Below are 26,360 nucleotides of genomic sequence, written 5' to 3'. Positions count from 1 at the left end.
CGTTACTGAACCCCAATAACACGGCAGCAAGTGTTGACTGTGTAGACGGCACTTCCGAGCGCCAACTGGCGGTGTTGGAGCTCAGGGATTACAGTTCAGGTGGTAGAAACATGAACACAACAGGAGACCTGGATACTGTTGCCAACCAATTATTTATTCTGGAAGAGGACAGGCAAATTCATGAGAGATCCAGGCCTTGTTCATTTTGAGAAAAGTAAGCCGGTCAACGTTATCGGAGGATAGTCGCATGCGACGGTCTGTTAGTACACCACCTGCGGCACTAAAGACGCGTTCCGATAATACACTAGCAGCAGGGCAAGCTAGCACCTCCAATGCATACTGACTAAGCTCTGGCCATGTATCCAGCTTACAGACCCAAAACTTGAAGGGAGAAGAGCCGTTTGGGAGTACACTAAGAGGGCAAGACATGTAGTCTGTCACCATCTGACGGAAATGTTGCCTCCTGCTGACTGGAGCCGTCTGTGATGGTGTAGACATTTGTGGCGGCGGGGACACAAAACACATTTCGGCCATACTGGTCTTGCCTTGTGCTGAGGCGCTGCTTCTGCTCCCTCTTTGTGCAGAGCTTCCTCCACTGCCTCGACGCACTGAGCTGCTTTGTAAAGCACTAGCAGCACTGCTCTCGGTTGGAATGCACCAGTGCGTCTTGGTACTCCCGCATTTTACGCTCCCGGTTCAACGGTGTTATGAGGCTTTGTAAGTTGTCCCAGTAGCGAGGATCTAGGAGGGTGGACACCCAATAATCAGCCGTGTTGAGAATGTGGGCGATGCGGCGGTCGTTTCTCAGGCACTGCAGCATGAAATCAACCATGTGCTGCAGACTGCCAACTGGCCAAGAAACGCTGTCCCCTGCTTGACGCATGATCTCTGCCTGCTCTGCATCACCCCACCCTCGCTCTAGATACTGACTACTAGAGCATTGTGTACCTCCCTCCTCTGGACAGATGTCTTCCTCATCCATTGACTCCTCCTCATCCTCCTCACAAAGTGTCCCCTGCCTAGGCCTTTGTGAGGAACCACGTTGCGCAGACTGTAGAGAAGCAGATGGCATTTGTGACTCCTCATCTTCCACCTCTTCCAAAACCTCATCCCTTAGTGCTTGCAGTGTTTTTTCAAGCAGGCAGATAAGGGGGATAGTCATGCTGACTAGTGCATCATCTGCACTCGCCATCCGCGTGGAATAATCGAAGGCACGCAAAATGTGGCAAATGTCCTTCATAGAGGCCCTCTCAGTGGTGGTGAAGTGTGAACGGCACGCACTGCGACTTGTTTGCGCCTGCTGCAGCTGGTACTCCATTACTGCTGCCTGCTGCTCACACAACCTCTTCAACATATGTAACGTTGAATTCCACCTGGTGGGTAGGTCACATATGATGCGATGTTCCGGAAGACGTAATCGGCGCTGCAGAGCTGCAATGCGTGATCTTGCGTTGCTGGAACGCCGCAAGTGAGCGCACTCTATGCGGACCTTGTGAAGCAGTGCATCAAGATCCGGATAGTCCCTCAAAAAACTCTGCACGACCAAGTTGAGCACATGTGCCAGACATGGGAACATGGGATGTGAGTGAGGTTGCCTAGGCCCAGAGCTGCCATCAGATTTCGGCCATTGTCACACACTACCATGCCTGGCTGGAGATTCGCTGGCACAAACCACACGTCGCTCTGCTGCTTGATGGCATTCCAGAGATCCTGCGCTGTGTGGCTTCGATTCCCCAAAGAAATTAATTTTAATACGGCCTGTTGACGTTTGGCCACGGCTGTGCTCATATTGGTCACCATAACAGGTCGTTCACGGGTCGATGTGGAGGTAGACCGTGACGGCTCCTGCAGCGCTGATTCAGAGGAACTGGAGTATGAGGAGGAGTCAATGTGTACAGACTGGATTCCTCCAATCCTTGGAGTTGGCAGAACACATACAACGCCACTCTCAAGATCTGTACCCGGCTCCACAACATTTACCCAATGGGCAGTGATGGAAAGGTATCGTCCCTGTCCATGCATACTGGTCCACGCATCGGTGGTCAGGTGGACCTTGCTACTGACGGCGTTTTGTAGCGCTTGTTTAATTTTTCCCTCCACATGATGTTGCAGGGCAGGGACGGCTTGCCTGCTGAAATAAAAGCGGCTGGGCACGTTGTATTGTGGGACTGCCAATGCCATAAAGTTACGGAAGGTGTCAGTCTCCACCAGCCTGAATGATAGCATTTCAAGGGCCAGTAGTTTAGCAATGCCAGTATTCAGAGCCTGTGCTCGGGGGTGGTTTGCCGAGTATGGGCGCCTTTTCTCCCATGCCTGTGCTAACGATGGCTGTAGACTGGCCTGGGAGTGTGAGGATGACTGGGAAAGTGGTGCTGTGGGTGGAATTACACTGTGTCTCTGTACAACAGTGCCAGAGATTCTTCCATGGCGATCCTGTGAGGAAGCCGAACCAGCTCTGTGTGAGCTGGAGGAAGAGGCTACAACACGAGCTGAAGAGGTGGTAGGTGGCGCTGTAGGTTGGCCTAGGTCTTCAATGTGTTTTTGTAACTCCACCACGTGCTTGGTCCGCACATGTTTCCACATATTTGTGGTATTGAGGTTGCTGACACTTTTCCCTCTTTTCACCTTCTGATTACACAGCTTGCATTTGACAAAGCAAATGTCATCTGCAACTGTGTCAAAAAAGGACCAGGCACTGCAAGTCTTGGGAGCGCCCGCTTTGGATTTTGGAAGAGCCATGCTCCTAATGGGTGCCGAAATGGAGGCTACAGGCAACCAAGTCTGCCCCCTCCCTCTCCCTCCTTTTTGGGCTGTTCGGGGAATCTCTTCCTCAGAGCTGCTCCCACCACCTTCCTGTCCCTCACGCCATGATGGGTCAAGGACCTCATCATCTACACCACCCTCTTCAAACAACTGCTTCTCCTGGGTAGTCTCGACAGCACAGTATGCACCAGAAAGTGGCACCTGAGTCTCATCATCAGATGCGTACTGAGGTGTGCTGCTGCCCATAGGCACTGGCCAACCCGCCTCTTCAGATTCAGAGAGACAAAACGGTTGCGCATCACTGCATACTACCTCTTCTTCAAATTCTCGAATTCTGCTTGGCTGGCCCCCTCTTTCCAAGCCAAGAGATTCAGAGAACAGAAGTAGAGATGGCTCCTGTCCAGGGCTCTCTGACTGCCTGGGCAATTTGGCAGGTGGTGAAGAGACAGATGTGTGCTCTTCAGTGCTCAGGACCTGAGAGGATCTGGAACTAATTGAAGTCGATGCGTTAGCTGCCATCCATCCGACAACGACTTCAATTTGGTCCTCCCGCAGCAGTGGGGTACGGCTAGCTCCTACAAAGCTGCGCATAAAGGACTGTTCCCTGGTAAAACTGGGGGATGCTGAGTCACTGGTGCCCGCAGCAGGCACAGAATCCCCACGTCCTCTCCCTGCAGGCACAGAATCCTCACGTCCTCTCCCTGCAGAAACTCCACTCCCACGCCAACGACCATGACCACATGCCTTACTCCCTGCCTTGTTCATCTTGGTAGACTGATAAAGATAGGCAGAAAAGTACTAAGGGCTTAGTGTGCTTATTCCTGAACAGCTGCTAACAGGTATAAGAAATACCAATTTTTTAAAGAGTGGACTAGACTTTAATATGAGCTAATGTGGCCTACACAACTGTAAAGTGGAGGGTTTGGTGAACTTTATTTAGGTTTTTTTTGTCACAAAAAGACACTGGATGTGCCCAAAGATGTAATACCGATAGTATCACAAACTTTTTGTAGCTATTAAAATGTAGGAAGGTAACCTACGATGCAATAGATGAGGCTACAAAAAATAGGCTAATACTAATCTGGCTGGGGCTGCAGGGTCCAATGCTGCAGAAAGGCTCCTCTAACTACTCCTATATAGTGTGTTTGGAACCAATTTAGCTGAATACGGATGGAACCACCACACTAATAGGAGAAATCAGGAAAAATTATGAATTGGCAAAAAAGGACAATGTATGAGGCAGTGACACACACTGAGTGCACTACAACCAGACGTGGCTGAAGCACACACTACAGGGTGAGCTGCACTCACACACCAGACCTTGCAGACAGCGGTGAACAGCACAGAGAACTGTGCACTAGCGCTGCAAGGCACAGCGATTTATAAAGTAGCTTGGGTAAAGCAGAATAGACCAAATAGGTAGCTAAAACTGTCCCTCAGAACAACAGCGTCCTATCCCTAACTGAATTCACAGCAGAGTGAGCTCAAAATGGCGGCGGCGGCTTTTATAGTGCATTATGACATCATTTCAGCAGCCAATCACAGCCATGCCATTAGTTAAGATGCCTACATGCCTAACATCATGTGCCCACACTTCCTAGGATCCTCATTGGCTGAATAAAATGAAACTGGCTCATTGCATTATGGGAACTTCCGATTCCGGTATACGATATTGCAAAAGTATCGGAATTAAGTATCGGAATTCCGATACCGCGAATATCGGCCGATACCCGATATTTCAGTATCGGAATGCTCAACACTAATCAAAACTATACAATTCAACAGTGCCTATAGATGAACAGTGGCAGGGTTTTCATGAAATTACATCCACTTTGCTTGGACAGTTAGGCGGTGTTCACATGGATTGTAAATACTACATTTATTCTGCTGTGATTTTTTTTTGCAGAAATTCAGCTATGTTTAACTGTCCAAGCAAAGTGAATGAGATTTAAATGGACTGTGTCACCCCCTGGGTGATATCAGACCTCTACTATAGGCAAACAGGTGACGCGCCCCTGGGCCTGCTGTGTCGTGCGGCATCGCGCGCACGGGGGCTTACCCGGAGCCGGATCAGATGGGGGTAGTAGTCTCGTGGCAGTGACCCGGTCCGTGCCCAGGGAGTCAAGCTGAGTGGCAGTCTTTAGCAGTAGATGTTAGAGTGTTCGACTACGCCACCCGTTGAATGCGGCTATGAAGCCGCCGCTGCAGGACAGTCCGCTGAGGCCGGTGGTACAGATGTGCAGCGTGGATGGTATAACCCCCAACGGGAGGGGTATGGCCTCAGGGCAGCAGATGTGGATGATAGTGGTAGTGATGGTGCAGCAAGGAAGCTCAGAGACGTGTGGTGCAGTTTCAAGGCTTTTACTCACAGGTGTTGCTCCGGTCACTTCGGCCAAGAGTGACCACCCGAGCCGTGCTGCGTCCACCAGGTGCGGGACTCGGCCAACTCCCAGGCAGTTCCAGAGCGTGGTCCTGAGCTCCCCTCTCTTCCTTCCTACTGGCCGTCCTCACCAGGGACCCACCTATGTCTGGCTTCCTCGGGCCTTATGGGGCAAAACCTCTCTCCGGTTTTCCTGACCCTATGTGGCGTGCCTTCCTGGTGGATGTGGCGAGGGGTCGTGCCAAAGCTTGACCACGACCTCCGGTTCCTGGCTAAGGATGATTTGCCTCCACCAGCTTGGGATCCGGTACCCTTCTCTGCCAACCCTTCACCCGTTTTAGTTCACTCATGGGATCTCCGGGTTCCCTCTGCTTGCGTCTCTGGGCCTTTCCTTGTGTTCCTTTTTCTTCCTCTCTCTGCTTCAGGCCTGGCTCTGGAGCTGGGCCCAGACGGAGCCACAGCTCCCCCTCAGCCCTCTCTGGCTGAGCTCCTCTCTGAACCGACTCTCCTCTGAACAGGACCCTCTCCTAAGATGGTGCCCACCTTATATATTCCCTCTGACACCCGAGCCCAGGTCACAATGCAACCAATGGGCTCCTCCTATGCCCAGAGTCCCTCCCCTGACTGCTCCTACACTACTGGGATGTTCCTCCCCCCCTCCCACTCCAGCCAGGGACAGACGCTGTCGTACCTGCACATCTATCTGGTGGGAGTACCGTTGTTCTGTCCCCCGGAAATGGGATGAGTGTAGTGCATGCAACTAGCTGAGCTCAGTCCCACCCTCCATCCTTACCCGGGAGTGGAATACCACACCTCTGGATCGAGGTGCAATACCCCTGTAGCAGCCGAGCCCTCGGGGTGCTACACAGGTGATAGAAAAGTAAATCTATACTTACCTGTATGGCCCATAGTAGAGGTCTGATTGCAGAGAAATCTGGTTTTATAAAGTCGGTTATCCAGAGGCTTGGCGTCCGGAGGACGGGAAGAAATCCCCACCTAGCTGCTTACTATTCCCCTAAATCACCACCTCTGTGCTAAATTACCATATGCCCCCCCTCCCATGCATGTTACAGGGCCCTGTGACAGGACCTGTGATGTGCCCTTCTCTGCCTCCCCTCCCGCGCATGCGCAAAGCACTGCTCCCATAGAGCGCGCTATGTTTCCCTCCAGCCCTGTTTGGCTGCGTACTGCCAGCGGAGCGGAAGTCTCAGTGACTCACCATTGCTTGCGCAATACAAACGGGGCCGGAGGGAAACTAAGCGTGCTCCATGGGAGTGGAGGGGAGGCTGAGCAGGGCACGTCACAGGGCCCTGTGACATGCATGGGAGGGGGGGAATATAGCAATTTAGCACAGAGGCGGCGATTTAGGAGATAGGATAGGAGTTTGCCAGATTTCTCTGCAGTCAGACCTCTGCTATGGGCCATACAGGTAAGTATAGATTTACTTTTCTGTCACCTGTATGCCCATAGTGGAGGTCTGATATCGCCCAGGGGGTGACACATTCCCTTTAATGAAAAGTCCTTACTGCTGTGTGCATAAAGACGCTGTTGAACTGTGTAGTTTTAATGCTTTTTTTTCTCAACGCTTTTATGAGGTGCTTGTAAGAAAAAAAATATGTAAAAAGCAAGTAAAAAATGCCGTTGCATATTTAAGTGCTGAATCAAAGCCTTTGTGTACTATATGTAACACATATTAAATATTGCTTCAAATGTGCACTAAAAATGCATCAAATAAGGGGAAAAATACATTAAAAAGCAGAAAAAAAAGGAAATGTAAAAGGAAAAGACACATGCATTTTCTCATTTAAAAATGCCGGATCTAACAAATTATAAGATTGCTTAGCCCACAAGGAAAACGCCATAAAGTAAAAAAAGAAAAAATACTAGAATGGTCCATTTTTTATCGCCGCACATGCCCCAAAAATTAAATGCAAATAGATCAAGACATCTTGGTCCCAATTCATTAGGACTGGCAATCAAAATAAGTCTTAATAAATTGATGCCAATGTCCAGGAGTGAGATGCGCCTCATTTATTAAGAGGTCCATGCCACTTACTGATTTAGGGTTCGCTCTCACTTTCACTTAAATCGGATGAATGCAATCCGATAAAAAATCAGATTGCATTCGGACCAATTTAATCCTGTGAGTGTGTGCTCAGTTGCTTTTTTTCCAGCGAAAGATTGCAATCGGGTTGGAAAAAATTCCCAGCATGCTGAGATTGCATGCTGCATTCAGATCGCACGCACCCATATAATCTATGGGTGCGTGTGAAACATCACACTGCACTCGGATATCACCCGAGTGCAGTGCGATACCCACTGATGCCAGCAGCACAGGAGATGGAGAAATTGATTTCTCCATCCCCTCCGCAGCTGTGCTGTGAGCCTTTCTGTGCGAGAGGATCGCAGCACGGAGCACTGACATTCGACTCCCGCTCGCAGCAGAGCAGGAGCCGAATGTCATTAGCATAGCTCATGCTCTTACATTGAATGTGATTCGCTAGTGTGGCCCCGCCCGTAGGCGCATCTTATCACTGGTGCGTGCCAACGTGAACCTTGCCAGAAATGTTAGTCCATTCAGGGACTGGAGTAGCATTTCTGCCGTAAGGTACTCCACTTTTAATTACTTTGTTGGGCAGGCGTTATCATGCCCTGTCCCACCCTGGCTTCTCCCCAGCTCTGTCCATTTTCGCAGAGCTGCCCAAATCTGGCATGAAAATGCCAAAAGATGACAAATTTTTGCACAACTTCTTGTTGCTCAAATATTCTGCAACATTTGAAGGTTTTTTTTACTCCAGACTTTTGATGTAATCAACATAATGAATCAGCAAATTAAAACATTATGGCTTTTGGAAAAATAAGAGGAAAAATGAAAGCACAAAAGTGAAAATTAGCTGCATCCTCAAGGGGTTAATAAGTGCAAGGTGATAGCAGAAGTGTCTGATGGGCACCTGCCCTCTGACTTTCACAGCCAGATAGGTAGTGTTAAAACTTTTATTTCTCTCGGCATAATGAAGATGCAAACTGCTAACCTGAAAGAGGTTGTCCCACGAATAGCATTTATCATCTATCCACAGGATGGCAGTAAATCATTTACAAGAATAGTGATCTTGCTCTTTTTCACACACTGCAGTCTTTTGCTTTTATTGATGTTTTTCCTTTTTTTAAGCCAAAGTCCAATTGAACAAAAAACTTAATTGATCATGTTATTTCTAATTTTATTACAGCTCGCCTATGTCCACCAGTGATGGATGACAGTGTGAGAGTCATTACTTCTGTGACAGATGATGAATTTTCTATGGGCTCTGTTGTAAACTTTAAATGCAAAAATCCAAAGCATACTCTTAGAGGACCATCTCAAATTTATTGTACTGCAGATGGATCATGGAATGTGGATCCTCCAACCTGTAAAGGTGATGTAATCATTCAAAACATCTTAGGCCTCATTCAGACGTCCGTGTTGCACCTACATGTTTTAACCGTTTTTTTCACAGATAAAACATGCATTCATTATAATATATGGTGCTGTTCACATGTCCATGTTTTTTCACTGACCGTGTGTCCGTTTAAATCTCATGGAGATATGTCCAATTTTTTTTCCAGCAGCACGGATGACAAGGACCAATACAAGTCTATGGGTCGGGGAAAAACACGTATAACACAAGATTAGCATAAGTGTGTTGTCCATGGGCTGTATGTATTTAAAATTGAAAAAACACACACATTGAGCTGGGGTTTGAGTTTGTATACATGCAGCATATAAATTCATGTTCACATTGGCCATGAAACAGACAAAACCTACAAGACACAAAATGCGTATAAACCCTGCTGTAACTAAATAGGTAAGAAGCAAAAGTGGATTTAAATAACAGGGTTCTTAGTACACACTATTTTTGATCAAAAATAGCATAAAAGCCATCCCACCAACGACAAGGTGACCCTATTCGCGACGGTCCTACACTGTCTAATATTAAAAACCCTACCTTTTGTCAGATGTGAGCTGTGTGAATAAGGGCAGACAAAGGACTGGGTTCCGAATCGTGGACAACTCAGCTTTTGCTTTTAACTTATTTAGTTACAGCAGGGTTTATACTTGTTTTACATATTTAACATTACAAAGTATACGAGAAGCTTAGTAATTTGTTTATCCATCTATGAAAAATACTGATGACACACTGATCCAAAACACTAATGACACCAGTACCATTTTTTCACACATGTGTTTAAACACGGATATGTGAATGAAGTCTGAGGGCCCCCTCATCTCCAATTCTGGTATGCATGGCACCCCTCATCCCTAATTCTGGTATGCATGGCTCCATCATCCCCAATCCTGGTATGTATGGCCCCATCATCCCCAATCCTGGTATGCATGGCACCCCTCATCCCCAATCCTGGTATGCATGGTACCCCTCATCCCCAATTCTGGTATGTATGGCCCCCTCATCACTGCACACTTGAAAAAAATAAACACTTCTACTCACCTTTCTCCCCTCTGCTCCAGCACTGCATCCTGTTCTGCCTGCATCTCACCTCAGCATCAGCACAGCGCATGAAGTCACTGCCACACGCCCTCAGATGCTGAGGTGAGCTGCTGGTATATTCACTCCTCTCCACGCCGGGACCATGGTAGTGGAGAGGAGTGAATATCCATGTTCTTTAATAGCTGGCGCACGGTGTCAGCAGTGCCGTAGCTCCCGCTTCGGCTAAGCAATCCTGCGTGCCTGCTACTAAGGAGAATGAATATTCACCCTTCTCCATGCCCATGGGAGTGGAGAAGGGTGAATATTCATACTAGTAATATAATAATAGCGGGTGCGGAGGATCGCTAAACAGGTGCAGGAGCTGCATCGTTGCTGACACTATGCGCCCACTATTAAAGAAATTAATATTCACTCCTCTCCACTCCCATGGGCGTGGAGAAGGGTGAATATTCATTCTCCTTTAGCAGCGGGCAAACGTGGTAGCTGCAGCATTGGCTACTGCCTGTGCCCTGCTCCTCCACCGCACCCCCCCACCACCGGAATGTATATACTAAATAAAGTATATACGTCAGTATAAGCCGAGGGGGGCTTTTTCAGCCTAAAAAAAACAGCTGAAAAAGTCGGTTTATACTCGAGTATATACGGTAATTGACCCAATTCTCTCACATAAGAAAATATACAGCAGTGTGAACTCGGCCTTAGACAGAGATTTTCATGACATATTTGTAATTTGGAAACATTGGGGAACATCCTTGTTATCCAGCATAGAGAATAAACTTTAAAGAAGATGTATCAATAAATCAAAAGTGGACAGTTTTTGTTCTTATTTTAAAGCCACTGCTCCTCTGAGTATTTTGTTTTTTTTTGTTGTTTGTTTTTATATCCACCATACAGTTCAAAAGATATTGAACTTTTTATTTTGTGCTATTTTAAGGGTCTTTACAAGTGGGTGTGATACACATGGTAATAATTCAGAGTATTCTAAAGACCGCACTACATAAAAAGGCTCATGGCTTTGGAACCAGTGGATGTAAAAAAAAACTGAATAGTCAGGGGAGCAGCGGGAATAAAATAAGAGCAAAAAAGGGTCACGTTTGACCTGGTGACAGTTGCTATTTAACTTTATTGAATAAATTATGAACCCACATTAATATCACAGTGTATATCATCTCTGGACTGTTGGGTCACTGTGGTTACTTTTATGCTTTACAGTTAATTTGGGTATTACTGCCACAATGTGACTGTTGCCAGGATCACTGTGTGTACCAGTAGTCGAACCTTCAGGGATCAGAAAGTTATCCTCTATTCAGTAGGAAAAGAAAATCCCGGCACTCACGTGTTGATAATTAGTTGATTTATTCCACAACTCATACAAGACGTTTCAGCCTGTCAACATTTGAGTGCCGGGATTTTCTTTTCCTACAGACATTGTTTTCCATGTGCACCACCCTAGCTATACGGAGTGCCGACTATTCCTTTTTGACATCCTCTATTCAGTGACCTGCCTCCTATTTTACCTAGCCCCGCACTACTAGATGCCTTATGTAAAATAGGAGGCAGGTCAGTGAAGGCACAGTGAGCTGTCATAAGAGCATACAGATGAATATGTGAGCAGAGCACCAGATAGTGCGCCCCCCACAGGCCGCCCCAGAGCACAAGCATATCATTATCCCCAAACTGAAAGTAAAGATTACACAAGAACCACAGGACGGATTTCATCAACCAAGGTATCGTTTTAATCAGTGTCCCACCTTACAGTGTATGTAGTTTACTGAGCACATTCCCGCTTTAAATAGAGGACAGACTTAGTGGAACTAGCAGTGTTTTAAAGGGAACCTGTCATGTAAAAAAAAATAAAAAATCGCTATTGACTTGAAGTTAATCAGCAGGTTAAACACCATTCTGAACCTATGCGGCCACCACGTTGAAAAGCGAAATCCAAGATGCAAACAAAATAAGCATATACCCTGTAGTAAGCAAAGAAATAAATAGTAATAGTACGTGTAAATAATATAGGGTATTTAATTATCATTATTTGGATCAAAAAAGTGTAAAAGCCATCTCACCACGACAAGTTGTACTCATTCGGGATGGTGTTATCTCTAACATTAAACCTCATCTTGTGTCAACCTCAAAATAGATGGGGACAGAGCAGGACCCAGGCCCAACTATTAATATACTTGCCCATGGGAAGCTGTATAGATGAAATGCCTAGCTCAAAAAGGTGCAGCTGAAAGCCAGGCTAACGGGAGAAAATTAACTGTATTCCTCCTGGCAGTCTCGGACCTTCAGTCATAGAGGCGCAGCGAGCGCAGCTTCAGTCGCCGCTTAGCACATAGTGAGCAGCAGGTATTACCACGATCTGGCATTGACTGACAGCCTACGCTGTACTGATGCACTGCTGAGCCGACTGTCAATCAGTGCTGGGGCATGGTTACTGAAGCCACGCTGGCCACGCCTCTATGATTGAAAGACAGATGTTGCAGGGAGGAATAAAGTTCATTTCTTTCCGGTTGCCAGGATTTCAGTGCGGTGGCCGCACAGCTTTAGAATGATATTAACTTGCAGATTAACCCCATATCTGCAGATTAATAGAATTTTTAAGGCCCCGTCACACTTAGCGACGCTGCAACGATCCCGACAATGATATGACCTGTCAGGGATCGTTGCTGCGTCGCTATGTGATCGCTGGTGAGCTGTCAAACAGGCAGGCTCACCAACGATCAGGGGAGCCGCGACATCGTGGAAAGAATCTTTCCACGATGTCCTGCTCCTGGCTACCAGCCTGCTAAAGCAGGAGCAGGCTGGTAACCATGATAAACAGCGGATTACTAGGGGCACACGCGCACCTAATAACCAGCTGTTTATCATGGTTACCACTCTGCTACGGTGAGCGGGAGGTTACCGCTCACTTTAGCAGGCTCGTAACCATGATAAACAGCGGGTTACTAAGTGCGCGTGCGCCCCTAGTAACCCGCTGTTTATCATGGTTACCAGCCTGATCGCTGGTCCCGCTAGTCACACACAGCGATGTGTGCTGACCAGCGGGAGGGCAACGACCAAAAAAAGGTCCAGGACATTCTGCAGCGATCAGCGACCTCACAGCAGGGGCCTGATCACTGCAAAGTGTCACACATAGCGACATCGCTGGTGAGGTCGCTGTTGCGTCACCAAAACCATGACTCAGCAGCGATCTCGCTAGTGATCTCACTATGTGAGATGGGGGCTTTACACATGACAGGTTTCCTTTAAGAACTTCATTCGTATGAGATAAAAAAAATAGATAAGCATTTCCAATCCTTTAGAGAAGTCTATGGAAAAAATAACCCCAGCCAACAAAAAATGCCACTGATCTAAAAGAGCAATAAAACACTAAAAGCTAAATGCATTGTACATAGTACATTCCATTTTCAATGTAGACTGGACACAGCATTTTTACCTACTCTCCCCTCCCCCTCAAAAAGTCCTGAATATGGCAAAAGAAAACTTAGGCATGTGAAACCAGATTCAAAGATGCTGGTTGCTGGTAGACGTTGCTTGATTTGCACATTGCTGTTATTTTTTTATATCTTGCCACAGAGTCATGCATTATACAGGAGACTGACATGAGAAAAAATAATATTCATCTAAAGAATAATCAAGGATTCCATGTTAAAGACAATGAGGATGTTCACTTTCAATGTAGTTATGGATATAATATATTGGATCCAGTAAAGCTAACGATACAGTGTAACAACGGTGTTCTGGAATATCCAACCTGCCAGAAGATAGGTAATTAGTACAAGTTATTTCTACTGTGATGAATGAGATTCATAAATCATCAGTATTGAGTTTTCTTATTAAAACAGCTGATTTGCCCTTCAGCTTAGTTAGTTTAATTTTGTGCACAAAAGACCAGATGATCAAGATTTGCTTCTGGTCCAAATGTTATTGTTTGTGGTAAAGAGTACTTGTCTTTTCAACAAACACTTACATTATAAGAACATGGGCTTCTTTGTTTAGGTGCTCTGTGCCCTTCTCAGCTATTTTTAGTGCTGTTGCAGCCTATTGATCAGCTCTATTTCCCTTTTTAATGCTCAATTACTTGCTTTTCTCTCTATTTTTTTTTGTTATGAAAGATGCCTGCAGAAACACTGTCCATACCATGAGTGACCCTATGACCCTAAGGCTCTGCACACTGCTGACAATTTCCTGTTATAAAGAGTGTTAAAGGAGTTATCCAGCAAGCTTAATCATAAAATAAAAATGATGTATACTCACATCCTGCAACGATGCTGTTCCAGAAATGTTGGCGTCACTGTTCCTGGTGACTTGTTGTGTCACATGCCGGCTGCAGCTAATCAATATTCTATCAGGGCGGATGTCTGCTCTGATGGAGTAGTAAAGGCTGCAACCGACGAGTGGCCACTGAACAGCAGCTAACTCTGTGGCCCTCGGGACCCCTGTTTAAGTCCAAATCCCTTAATAGGAGTTAAAGAAAGAAGGACAGCGTTTTGGACTCCGGGAAAAGGAGTAACTTGCGTAAGCCTGTTCGTATGGAGATCTCTCACCCAGGGTGTGGTTACTGTAAGTATATCACCTAGGAGGTGCCCCTGCTTGTTGGTACATTAAATTTTGAATAGTGATGAGCGAGCACTAAAACGCTCGGGTACTCGTTGCTCGGGTCGAGCAAATTGAAATGCTCGAGTGCTCAGCCCAAGTAACGAGCCCAATGTAAGTCTATGGGAAACTCAAGCATTTTTCGGGCGGCTCCCCGCGGCGGACTGCAGAGGGCCTAAAAATTGCCCAAATCGACGGGAAGAGTGCTCAAATGACATGGGAACAGCATGGGGAAGACCCCTGACTCCCAGGTCACTGCTGTCAACAACGTTGTCAGAGGTATTACGCCACTTTTACGGACTCACAATAAAACATGCAAAAACGAAACCAAAATGGATTTTCCTGGGAAATATGTTAAGGAACATCCTTTCCGGAGTAATGACTTGTACAGTACAGACCAAAAGTTTGGACACACCTTCTCATTTAAAGATTTTTTCTGTATTTTCATGACTATGAAAATTGCACATTCACACTGAAAGCATCAAAACTATGAATTAACACATGTGGAATTATATTCTTAACAAAAAAATGTGAAACAACTGAAAATATGTCTTATATTCTAGGTTCTTCAAAGTAGCCACCTTTTGCTTTGATGACTGCTTTGCACACTCTTGGCATTCTCTTGATGAGCTTCAAGAGGTAGTCACCGGAATGGTTTTCACTTCACAGGTGTGCCCTGTCAGGTTTAATAAGTGGGATTTCTTGCCTTATAAATGGGGTTGGGACCATCAGTTTTGTTGTGCAGAAGTCAGGTGGATACACAGCTGATAGTCCTACTCAATAGACTGTTAGAATTTGTATTATGGCAAGAAAAAAGCAGCTAAGTAAAGAAAAACGAGTGGCCATCATAACTAGTGTTGAGCCACCCCCATAGTGTTCGGGTTCGGTTCGGTTCGTCGAACACCGGGATGTTCGAGGAACTGTTCGTCGAACTGTTCGTCGAACACCTTAGAACACCGTCGAACACCGTTAAAATCAATGGCAGGCAAACAAAAACACATAGAAACACATAGAAAACACCTGCAAAGGTGTCCAAAAGCTGACAAACTGCTCAGAAGACACTCTCTTTAAAAAAGCCGGCCGGCAAATTCAGCAGCGGCATACACCGGTACCCGACAATTTAGACAAGAAGGAATAGAGCATCACACATAGATTAGATAGATAGAAACATGTCAGTCACACATATAAGAAGCACAGTGACAGTGTTGGTTACTGTACTTGCCATTTAGTGTAAAGGATTTATTAAAAAAAATAATAGTGTTTTCATGCACTGTCTCTTTAAAAAAGCCGGCCGGCAATTCAGCAGCGGTACCCGACAATTTAGAATGGAAGGAATAGAGCTTCACACATAGATTAGATAGATAGAAACATGTCAGTCACATTTATAATAAGTACAGCGACAGTGTTGGTTACTGTACTTGTCATTTAGTGTTAAAATAAAGGATTTATTAAAATAAAAATTGGCGTGGGGTTCCCCGTAATTTTAGTCTCTAGCGGAGGTTAAGCAGACGGCTGGGGCAGATGTTTGAAGCCTGGGAAGGGGGTAATACCCACGGAGCTTCCCAGGCTACTAATATCAGCCCCCAGCTGAATACCTAGCCTTTACTAGCTATTAAAATGGGGGACCTCCCCAAAAAAAATGACGTGGGGTCCCCCCTATGTTAATAGCTAGCAAAGGCTAGGCAGACAGCTGGGGGCTGATATTAATAGCCCAGGAAGGGTGCCATGAATATTGGCCCCCTCCCAGGCTAGAAACACCAGCCGTCAGCCGCCCCAGAAATGGCGCATCCATAGGATGCGCCAATTCTGGCACTTAGCCTCGCTCTTTCCACTGCCCTGTAGCGGTGGCAGTGGGGTAATAGGGCTGGGGTTGATGTCAGCTTATAATGCCAGCTGACATCAAGCCCAGGTTAGTAATGGAGAGGCGTCTATAAGACACCCCCATTACTAACCCCATAGTAAAAGTTAAAAAAAACACAAACACCCAGAATAAAGTCCTTTAATTGAAATAAACACACAATTCTTTATTGTTCTAAATTAAACCATACTTACCGTCACGCCCATTCCAGCTGAAGCCAACGATCTCCTGTAATAAAAATAAAATAATAAACCAACATCATCCTTACCTTTCGATGGTTCCCAGGACAGCTTCAGCTCTGCTACATCGAGATGACAGGCTGGACCACAGGAGAAAGCTGCCATCCAGCCTGTCATCCCGCGGACACTGAGAAGCGCAGGCATGCTTGCGCTCCTCAGTGTCTCGCTGTGACGGCATCCAGATGAGCCGAGGTCATGTCCAATGAACTCGGCGCACCTCATGCACGTCACTGACAGCGTGGGAAAATTATCCTGCACTCAGCGCTTCAGCGTGGGAGAATTCTCACGCTGAAGCCCTGAGTGCAGGAGAATTCTCCCACGCTGTCAGTGACGTGCATGAGGTGAGCAGAGATCATTGGACATGAACTCACCTCATGCACGTCACTGACAGCGTGGGAAAATTCTCACTCTGAAGCGCTGTCAGTGACGTGCATGAGGTGAGTTCATGTCCAATGATCTCTGCTCACCTCATGCACGTCACTTACAGCGTGGGAGAATTCTCCTGCACTCAGCACTTCAGCGTGAGAATTTTCCCACGCTGTCAGTGACGTGAATGAGGTGAGCTGAGTTCATTGGACATGACCTCGGCTCATCTTTATGCCGTCACAGCGAGACACTGAGGAGCGCAAGCATGCCTGCGCTTCTCAGTGTCTGCGGGATGACAGGCTGGATGGCAGCTTTCTGCTGCGGTCCAGCCTGTCATCTCGATGTAGCAGAGCTGGAGCCGTCCTGGGAACCATGGAAAGGTAAGGATGATGTTGGTTTATTATTTTTCTTTTATTGCAGGAGATCGTTGGCTTCAGCTGGAATGGGTGTGATGGTAAGTATGGTTTAATTTAGAACAATAAAGAATTGTGTGTTTATTTCAATTAAAGGACTTTATTCTGGGTGTTGTGTTTTTTTTAAATACTTTACTAGAAATTCATGACGGTCATGTCTAATACTGGCATGACCCCATGAATTTTGGGCTTAGGGCCAGCTGATAATACCAAGCTGGCCCTAACCCCTTTATTACCCAGTGAGCCACCGCACCAGGGCCCTGGATGAGTTGGGTACAGCGCCAGAAGATTGCGCTTCTATGAACGCGCCATTTTCCAGGGTGGCTGCCTCCCTGCGCTGCAGATTCCAGCCCCCAGCTGCCTAGTTGTACCTGGCTGGACACAAAAATAGGGCGAAGCCCCACGTATTTTTTTTTTAATTATTTCATGAAATTCATGAAATAATTAAGAAAAAAAGGCCTTCCCTATATTGTTGTGTCCGGCCAGGTACAAATAGGCAGCTGGTGGTTGGGGGCAGCCCGTTCCTGCCTGCTGTACCTGGCTGGACACAAATATAGTGCGAAGCCCCACTTCAATTTTTTTTTATTATTTCATGAAATTCATGAAATAATTAAGAAAAAAAGGCCTTCCCTATATTGTTGTGTCCGGCCAGGTACAAATAGGCAGCTGGTCACCAGACCTGCACCCAATCGAGATGGTTTGGGGTGAGCTGGCCTCAGAGTGAAGGCAAAAGGGCCAACAAGTGCTAAACATTAGTGTTGAGCGAGCACTAAAATGCTCGGGTGCTCGATGCTCGGGCCGAGCTCGCCGTGATACTCGGGTGCTCGACCCGAGCAAGGAGCCCAATGTTAGTCTATTGGGGACCCGAGCATTTTTGCGGCGGCACCCCTGGCAGTCTGTAGAAAACCTAAAAAGTGCCCAAAACGATAATGACAGTGCTCAAGTGACATAGGGACAGCATGGGGATCGCCCCAGGAAGCATTTCTGACCCCCAGGTTACTACTGTCAACAACGTGATCAGAGGTATTAAGCCACTTTTATGGGCTCACAATAAAACTTTCAAAAACGAAACTGAAACTGCTTTCCTGTGAAATATGTTAAGGAACATCCTTTCCAGGGTAAAGACTTGTGTATAAGGTAAAATAAATAACCGAAAACAAAAATACTCCTCCACACCTTGGGCTATGTTCACAAGTAGCATTTTTTATGCATTTCTGCACTTTTGTATTGCTTTCAACCGTGACAAATGCATTCACCGGGAAATGTCATTTTAACATTTTACATCCTTATCTGTGCTGTGTGACACATGCATACAGTGCTGAAAAGACATGGGAACAGCATGGGGAAGACCCCTGGAAGCATCTCTGTCACCCAGGTCACTGCCTAAATGTGTGCCCATCAGAAGTGATCCTTGCCGCATCAGAAGATGCAGACTTGCAACTGTTGACTCGCCCCTTGGGCCGTGGGGCACTCGGATCCGGGCAATAGGGGAACGATGGGGGTAGTAGTGGCAACCCGGTTCCGTGGCTCAGGGTGGTCAGACCAATGGTAGTCTGCTATGTGCTGTTGATGAGGTCCGACTACGCCACCCGTGGATTGCGGTTATTATGAACCGCAGCTGCAAGGTAATCCCCTGAGGCTGATGGTGTACGCAGCTGAGGTTGTTTAACTCCCCACAGGAAGAGTGTAGCCCCAGGGTTGTGCAATAAGATGCTCGGGGTGTTGGTGCAGGGAGTCCCAGTATCGGTAATGCTGGAGGAGCGAGAAAGTACACAGACAATGTACTGCAATCCAATGTCTTTTACTCACAGTTCATGTGCTCCGGGTCACTTCGGCACCGGTAGTGACCGCCCGAGCCGTGCTGCGTCCACCAGGTGTGGGGCTCGGTCAACTCCCAGGCAGTTCAGAAGTATGGCTCAGGACCCCCTTCTGTCCTTTCTCTGGCCTGCCTCACCAGTGACCCACTTTTGTCCAGCTGCCGCGGATCTGCGCGGGTAAATGTGGGCCCCGTTCCCCGCTGTCCTATATGGTGCCTTCCTAGCAGGTTTGATGAGGTGTCGCACCAATAAATGATCACGACCTCCAGTCTTTGGCTGAGGGTAGTTTCTCCTCCACCAACTTGGGATCCGGTACCCTTAATCTGCCTGACCCTTCACCCGGTATTCTCGTGGGTTCTTAGGGACCCTTCCACCTTCTTGTTCCTCAGCCCCTCTGTTTCTCTCTCTCTTCTCCTTCTTTCCTGTTCCTTCTTCTCCTCCTTCCTTTGGCCTCTTCTCCAGGCCCACTTCTCCTTCTCCTCTCAGGCTCCGGCCTTTTCTCTAGGCCTGCCTCTGAGCAGAGCTTCTACAGAGCCTCTGCTCCCTGTCTTCTCTCACTGAACAGAACCTAGATCTAAGATGGTGCCCACCTTTTATACTCCCCTCTAAAACATGAGCCCAGGTGACCAGCAACCAATGGGCTCCTATCTACGCTCAGGAACCGTCCCCTCCTGCTCCTACATCACTGGGTATTCCTCCCCCCTCCCCACTCCAGCCAGGGACATGGTCTGCCTGCATTTCTGTCTAATGGGAGCACCGTTGAACTGTCCCTCGGAAATGGGGTGAGTGTGCTGTATGCAGCTAACTGAGCCCTGGGCCATACTCCATCCTTACCTGGGAGTGGAATATTACACCTCTGGTAGAGGTGCAATACCCCTGTAGCGGCTGAACCCTCGGGGCGCTACACTGTCCCCGTGCAAGTCCTTGTCCCAGGGCAGTGTTCAATTGTACCTACACCATTCCTTGCAATGCAAGTGCAAATATGCAGCCAACCACCCACCCACCCGCAGGCTGCAATACTATACTGCTAGCTTGCACTTGAAATGGGGCCTTTTAGTTTGGAGGAGGCCGAATCTGGCCACTACCTCATGGCTGCTTCAGCAGCGAGGCCTCCATACTCGGTCCCCAGCCGCCACTATTTGTCCCGGTAACCTTCCCTACACTTTTCTTAGCCTGGCCTGCTTTAGGGCAGCATTCGCCGAGCCGATCAGACAACCAGACTCCTCCGGTGGGCCCTGGCTTCTCCATCAGGGGAATTGAGAGTGCCAAGGTGAGGAGCATGATGATGATAGAAGGTAGCATCTGCTTTGTTTTCTTGGAATGCAAGCGTAAGTGTGCAGCCTGCCACCCACCCACCCCCAGGCTGCAATACCATACTGCTAGCTTGCTTGCACTTGAAATGAGGCCTTTTAGGCTTGTGGAGGCATACGCCGGCCACCATGTCATGGCTGCGTCGGCGGCCTGGTATCCATACTCAGTCCCCAGCCGCTCCTATTTGTGCCGGTGCGACTTATACCCAAGCGCGCATACCAAAACATTACCTGTGCCCTCCCCAGTGCATTTAGTAGGAATGACAGCCTATTCCTCTGTAGTGTGTGCACGCCAACCCCCTGTTCATGGCACATGCGTAGATGCCTCCCACCCTGCACCTGTCTTTGCAGACTTGCAACTATCCCCGTTCAAGTCCTTGTCCCAGGGCAGTGTTCAATTGTACCTTCCCCATTCCTTGCAAGCGCAAGTATGCAGCCTGCCACCCACCCACCCCCAGGCTGCAATACCATACTTCTTGCTTGCTTGCACTTGAAATTGGGCCTTTTAAACATGTGGAGGTGGAATCAGGCCACCACGTCATGGATACGTAGGCGGCCTGGTATCTATACTCAGTCCCCAGCCGCCCGGCGGCCGGGTGTCCACGCTTGGTTCCCAGCCGCCAGGGGGCGGCCGGGTGTCCATACTCGGTCCCCAGCCTCCCCGCGGCCGGGTGCCCACACACAGTCCCCAGCCGCCTCGGGGCGGCCGGGTGTCCATAAACGGTCCCCAGCTGCCCCTATTTGTCCCGGTGCGCCTTATACACAAGCGCGCATACGAAAACATTACCTGTGCCCTCCCCAGTGCATTTAGTGGGAAGGACAGCCTAACCACAAACACGTGGACAAGTGAATATGGCCAGGGATGGTCCATCTCACTGACGCCTTCACACTGGGTTAATATTGTGGAAGCTGGGACACAATTGGACACTGGGTTGCAACACGTCCTACAGACATAGAGGATTGCGGGTCCTGGGTCAATCAGGCTTCAACTCAAAGTTCAGAAGGTAGACAGCAGCAGTGGTCAGCATCCTACACAACGAGTAAATTATTCATGATCATGAGGCCATCCAACTCCTTAGCTTTCTGTCCCTTGGAATGCAAGCGCATGTATGTAGTAGCTGCTAGGCCTGAGGTGGTTAGCGTTTTGGCACATATCCTACCTACTCCGAGGATTGCTGGATGTTTTCCTACTATCCCAGTTCTAGGACTCCCGTTAAAACAAAGCTTCAGGTGATGAATGATGGATGAGGTGGTGGCAAAGGAGAAAGAGCAGGAGGAACAGGGACCATTCACACCAATATCAGGCCAGTCAACCACACATGTCTTGTAGGATATGTTTCTGTACCAAAAGGAGCGGTTCGGCTACACAGTTATAGGGCATATAGTGAGTGCAATGCCTACCAAAAATTTCGAGGGACTCCAATGCCCCTTGGAAGTGACATGGAGGTCAGAGGGCCTTAACTAAACTGCTTTTTCCATTTATAGCAACTGGGTCTCCTGTACACTGTTGGCCTAAGCAGTGAATGGAGGGCTTTCCAAAAATTATGAGGAACTGCAATGCCCCTTGAAACCGACATGGATTAGAGCGTACTAAATACCTTCTACCCATTATTGGGGAGTGGGTCTCCCTTAGTGTTCGCCTATGTATTGAAAAGCAAAGGCTGACTAAAATTAGAAGGAAATGCAATGCCCCTTGGAAGGGGTTTTAATGCCCCTTGGAAGAGACGTGGAGGTCACAGTAGCTTAACAAGACGGTTTTAATGCCCCTTGGAAGAGACGTGGAGGTCGCAGTGGAATAAAAATACAATATCAATGCCCCTTGGAAGAGTGGTGGAGGTTGCAGTGGAATAAAAAGACAATATCAATGCCCCTTGGAAGAGTGGTGGAGGTCCCAGTGGAATAAAAAGACAATATCAATGACCCTTGGAAGAGAAGTCGAGGTCACAGTAGCTTAACAAGACGATTTTAATGCCCCTCAAAAGAGCCATGCAGTACAGCATATTAAAAATATTATTCCCATATTGGGGAGTGGGTCTCCCATAGTCTTTGCCTATGCCTTCCAAGAAAAAGCTGCCAAAAATTAGGACGGAGGAACTTGCAATGCCCCTTACAAGAGCCATGCAGTACAGCATATTAAAAACATTATTCCCATTATTGGGGAGTGGGTCTCCCATAGTCTTTGCCTATGCCTTCCAAGCAAAGCTGCCAAAAATTAGGACGGAGGAACTTGCAATGCCCCTTACAAGAGCCATGCAGTACAGCATATTAAAAACATTATTCCCATTATTGGAGAGTGAGTCTCCCATAGTCTTTGCCTAAGGCTTCCAAGCAAAAGCTGCCAAAAATTAGGACGGAGGAACTTGCAATGCCCCTTACAAGAGCCATGCAGTACAGCATATTAAAAACATTATTCCCATTATTGGGGAGTGGGTCTCCCATAGTCTTTGCGTATGCCTTCCAAGCAAAAGCTGCCAAAAATTAGGACAGAGGAACTTGCAATGCTGGCAACACGGACCACGGTCACCCTGGTGGTATAGTGGTGGCGGAGGCTGACGATAAGGAGAAGAGCAAAAAACAGCAGAAATGAGGAAGTGTAAACCCATGTGTGGGTGTGAAGCGGTGCATGGGAATACACCTTCCGAAATAACACAGTGGATTTGACTTTGTTACTCTGCTGTCATTTGGTGGTGATGAGAAGTCTGGCCCAATCCAGCCCTTGTTCATTTTGATAAGGGTCAGCTTGTCAGCATTGTCAGTTGACAGGCGAGTGCACTTATCAGTTATAATTGCCCCAGAGGCACTAAAAACACGCTCCGATAACACGGTAGCGGCAGGGCAGGCCAGGACCTCCAAGGCGTACAGAGCGAGTTCAATCCAAGTGTCCAGCTTGGATACCCAATAATTAAAAGGCACGGAGGAATCACAGAGGATGCTGGCATGGTCGGCAAGGTACTCACTCACCATCTTTTGAAACTTTCCACTCCTTGTGAGAGTATCCCGCGCCTCAGGGCCTGTAAGCTGGGCAGGTCTCAGAAAACTGTCCCAGGACATTGACAGTGTTCCCCTACCTCTACTGGATTGGAGTTGCGTCTCTCTCGCCTGTACGCCTTGGTTGGGCAATGAACTGTGACCTCTGCCGCTAGCGTGTTCAGATGGGAATTTTTTTTAACAGTTCTGCAGCAAGGGCCTACTGGTACTGCCCCATTTTTGTAGACCTCTCCACCTCAGGAATAAGAGAGTGAAAGTTCTCCTTGTAGCGGGGGTCTTAAAGTGTCACCAACCAGTAATGACTGTCACCCAACATTTTGACAACGCGAGGGTCACGGTTAAGGCAGCGTAACATAAAGTCAGCCATGCGTGCCAGATTGCTAATGGGCAAGACTTCCGTGTCCTCACCAAGATGATCACTGACCATGCTCTCCTCCTCCTCCTCCCCCCTGTCCTCAGGCCACCCACACTGATCCGACGGTATGACCGTTGTACAGGTACTACCGTCTACAGCGCAAGATACCAGCTCCTGTTCTTCCTCCTCCTCCTCTCCCTCATTGTCCCCCAATGCACGTTGGGATGAGATAAGGCTGGGCTGTGTTTAATCGCCCGCTACGGTTTCTTGATCCATCTCATCATACTCTGGCTGCAATGCCTCCTCTTTAATTCTCTGCAGAGAGCGTTGCAAAAGACAGACAAGTGGGATGCTGACACTAATGATGGCGTCATCGCCACTTACCATCTGGGTGGACTCCTCAAAGTTTGTCAGGATGGTACATATGTCAGACATCCAGGTCCACTCCTGAGGTCTTATGTGTGGAGTCTGACCTGAATATCGATGGCCTTGTTGCAGCTGGTACTCCACAACTGCTCTCTTCTGCTCACAAATCCTTTGCAACATGTGGAGGGTAGAGTTCCAACGTCTGGGGACATCACACACCAGTCGATGTGCCGGAAGCTGCAAACGCTGCTGCAACAAAGCAAGGGCGGCGGAAGCTGTAGTCGACTTCTGAAAATGAGCTGACAGGCGGCGGACTTTGACAAGCAGATCTGGCAACTCGGGGTACGATTTAAGAAACCGCTGAACCACGAGGTTAAGCACATGAGCCAGGCATGGTACGTGTGTGATCTCGCCTCACCTCAGTGCCGCCACCAGGTTACGGCCATTGTCACACACGACCATGCCTGGATGTAGGTTCAGCGGTCTCAGCCACGAATCTGCCTGCTCTTTCACAGCTGTCCACAACTCACAAGCAGTGTGAGGTGTAATGCACACGCCCGGGCTGAGCGGCGTGTGCGTGTGATTCCACTGGACTGTGCCGGAGAGTGAATGCCTGGAGCGGCGTAACTAGGTATTCACCCGATCCGACCCTGGCCGCAAGCACTTGTCCACGTGTCCGTTGTCAGGTGGACTCTCCCAGTAACTGCATTGTTGAGGGCACGGCAGATGTTTTGGGACACGTGCTTGTGTAGTGCGGGGATGGCCCACCGGGCAAAATAGTGTCAGCTGGGGACCGAGTACCGAGGGACGGCCACCGCCATAAGGTTATGGAAGGATTCTGTCTCCACCAGCCTAAAAGGCAGCATTTCCAACGCAAGCAGTCATGAAATGTGCAAATTTAGGACTGTGGCCTGTGGGGCGTTGGCTGCGAATTTGCGCTTTCGTTCAAAGGTCTGGGATATGGACAATTGAAATCTGCGGTGGGGCGTGGACGTTGATGCTGTTTCTTGAGAAACTGCCATAACAAGTGAAGACTGAGAGGAGGGGGCATCTTTGCATGCAGTATGGACAGGGGATTGCCTTGCACGCACAACAGCGGAAGTAGCAGTGGTGACACCCGCTGACACTGGCGTGAACCCTGGGGTTCGCCCCACAAAGTCGGATGCTTTGCTGACATGTGCCTGATCATGCTGGTGGTGGTCAGGCTGGTAGTTTTGTCACCCCTGCTGATGCTGGCCTGGCAAGTGGTACAAATGGCCTTTTTGGGGTTATCAGCAGAGTCTTTAAAAAAATGTCAGACTCTGGAAGACCTACCCATTGTACTGGCAACGTCCCTCATGTTGGTGTTACGGGGAACGCTTGCCCGCCTTCTGTCTGCAGCCACCGCACTGCTTCTTCCTGCCTGTTGGGGTACTCGTGGCAATTGTGTCTCGTCATCGTCCACCTCTTGTGACAAATTGCCAGCGTCGCCTTCCTATGGCTGTGGCTGTTCAATTATTTGGCCATCGCTACATGGAATCTCCTCTTTCACCACTTCAAGCGGAGCAGGCAAGGGGCCCAAATGGAAATGGACCAGTGAACAGCTCTTCAGAGTGTCCAACTTTGGGATCAGTTGCTTTCTGATGACTTTCGGCATGGTGGGAGGAAGGAGCATCAGGGTGAGGAGGAGTATGCGGTCGAGACTCACGGCTACTAAGACTTTACCGTGTGGAAGACAGATCGGAGGTGGTGGTGCCCAGGTGACTGGAAGTATTATCTGCTATCCAGTTAATAACTAGTGTTGAGCCACCCCCGTAGTGTTCGAGTTCGGTTCGGTTCGTCGAACACCCGTGTGTTCCCCGAACTGTTCCCCGAACTGTTCATCGAACACCTTCGAACACCGTTAAAACCAATGGCAGGCAAACAAAAACACATAGAAACACATAGAAAACACCTTCAAAGGTGTCCAAAAGCTGACAAACTGCTCAGAAGACACAACTAACACATGGAAAAGTGACAAGTACATATAGTCATGCGAAAAGAAAAGAGGTGGAGGAGTAAAAGGAGGGGGAGACACAGATATAGGCATGTCATGCCCTTCTAAAATCCAAAAAGTGAGAAGCCGACCCGTTCAGTCCGCTCCTGCCCGTGCCACCTCTGTGTCGCCGGATTTGTGCCAGAGCCGGGGTGAACCCTGACGGCCAGCCCCCCTCTCCCAATACTGGTGCCTGTACGCTGGTGGGTCGAGCGAGCCCCCCTGTGGTGGAGGCAGCTCTAAGCTTTTTAATTTAAATTGTCTCTCTAATTTGAATGAATACACTTTAAATCCATTTACAAGGATCTATTGGAGGGCAAGTCTCATGCCAGCAGCCGCGTAATTCCAGCTCCAGTAGCGTCCACTAAAGCTGCTGCAGTTAAAAAGCTTTTATAAGGATCGAGCTCG

General features: G+C 48.1%; 1 protein-coding gene across 3 annotated transcripts in view; it reads left to right on the top strand.

The window, feature by feature from the left end:
* LOC141156680 (complement factor H-related protein 1-like) overlaps nucleotides 1-26,360 on the top strand; it is a 494,422-nt gene that overhangs the window by 235,109 nt on the left and 232,953 nt on the right. For all 3 annotated transcript variants that reach the window (XM_073642923.1, XM_073642922.1, XM_073642920.1), the window contains exons 5-6: nucleotides 8,371-8,556; nucleotides 13,207-13,398. In XM_073642923.1, the coding sequence (XP_073499024.1) occupies nucleotides 8,371-8,556; nucleotides 13,207-13,398 (378 nt within the window). The remainder of the gene's footprint in view (nucleotides 1-8,370; nucleotides 8,557-13,206; nucleotides 13,399-26,360) is intronic.

Source organism: Phyllobates terribilis, unplaced genomic scaffold (assembly GCF_046119375.1).
Source record: "Phyllobates terribilis strain yellow unplaced genomic scaffold, ASM4611937v1 Scaffold_8__6_contigs__length_399053987, whole genome shotgun sequence".
Taxonomy (NCBI): Eukaryota; Metazoa; Chordata; class Amphibia; order Anura; family Dendrobatidae; genus Phyllobates; species Phyllobates terribilis.
Note: the sequence above shows the minus strand (reverse complement) of the source record. Positions and strands in the feature narration are given on the sequence as shown.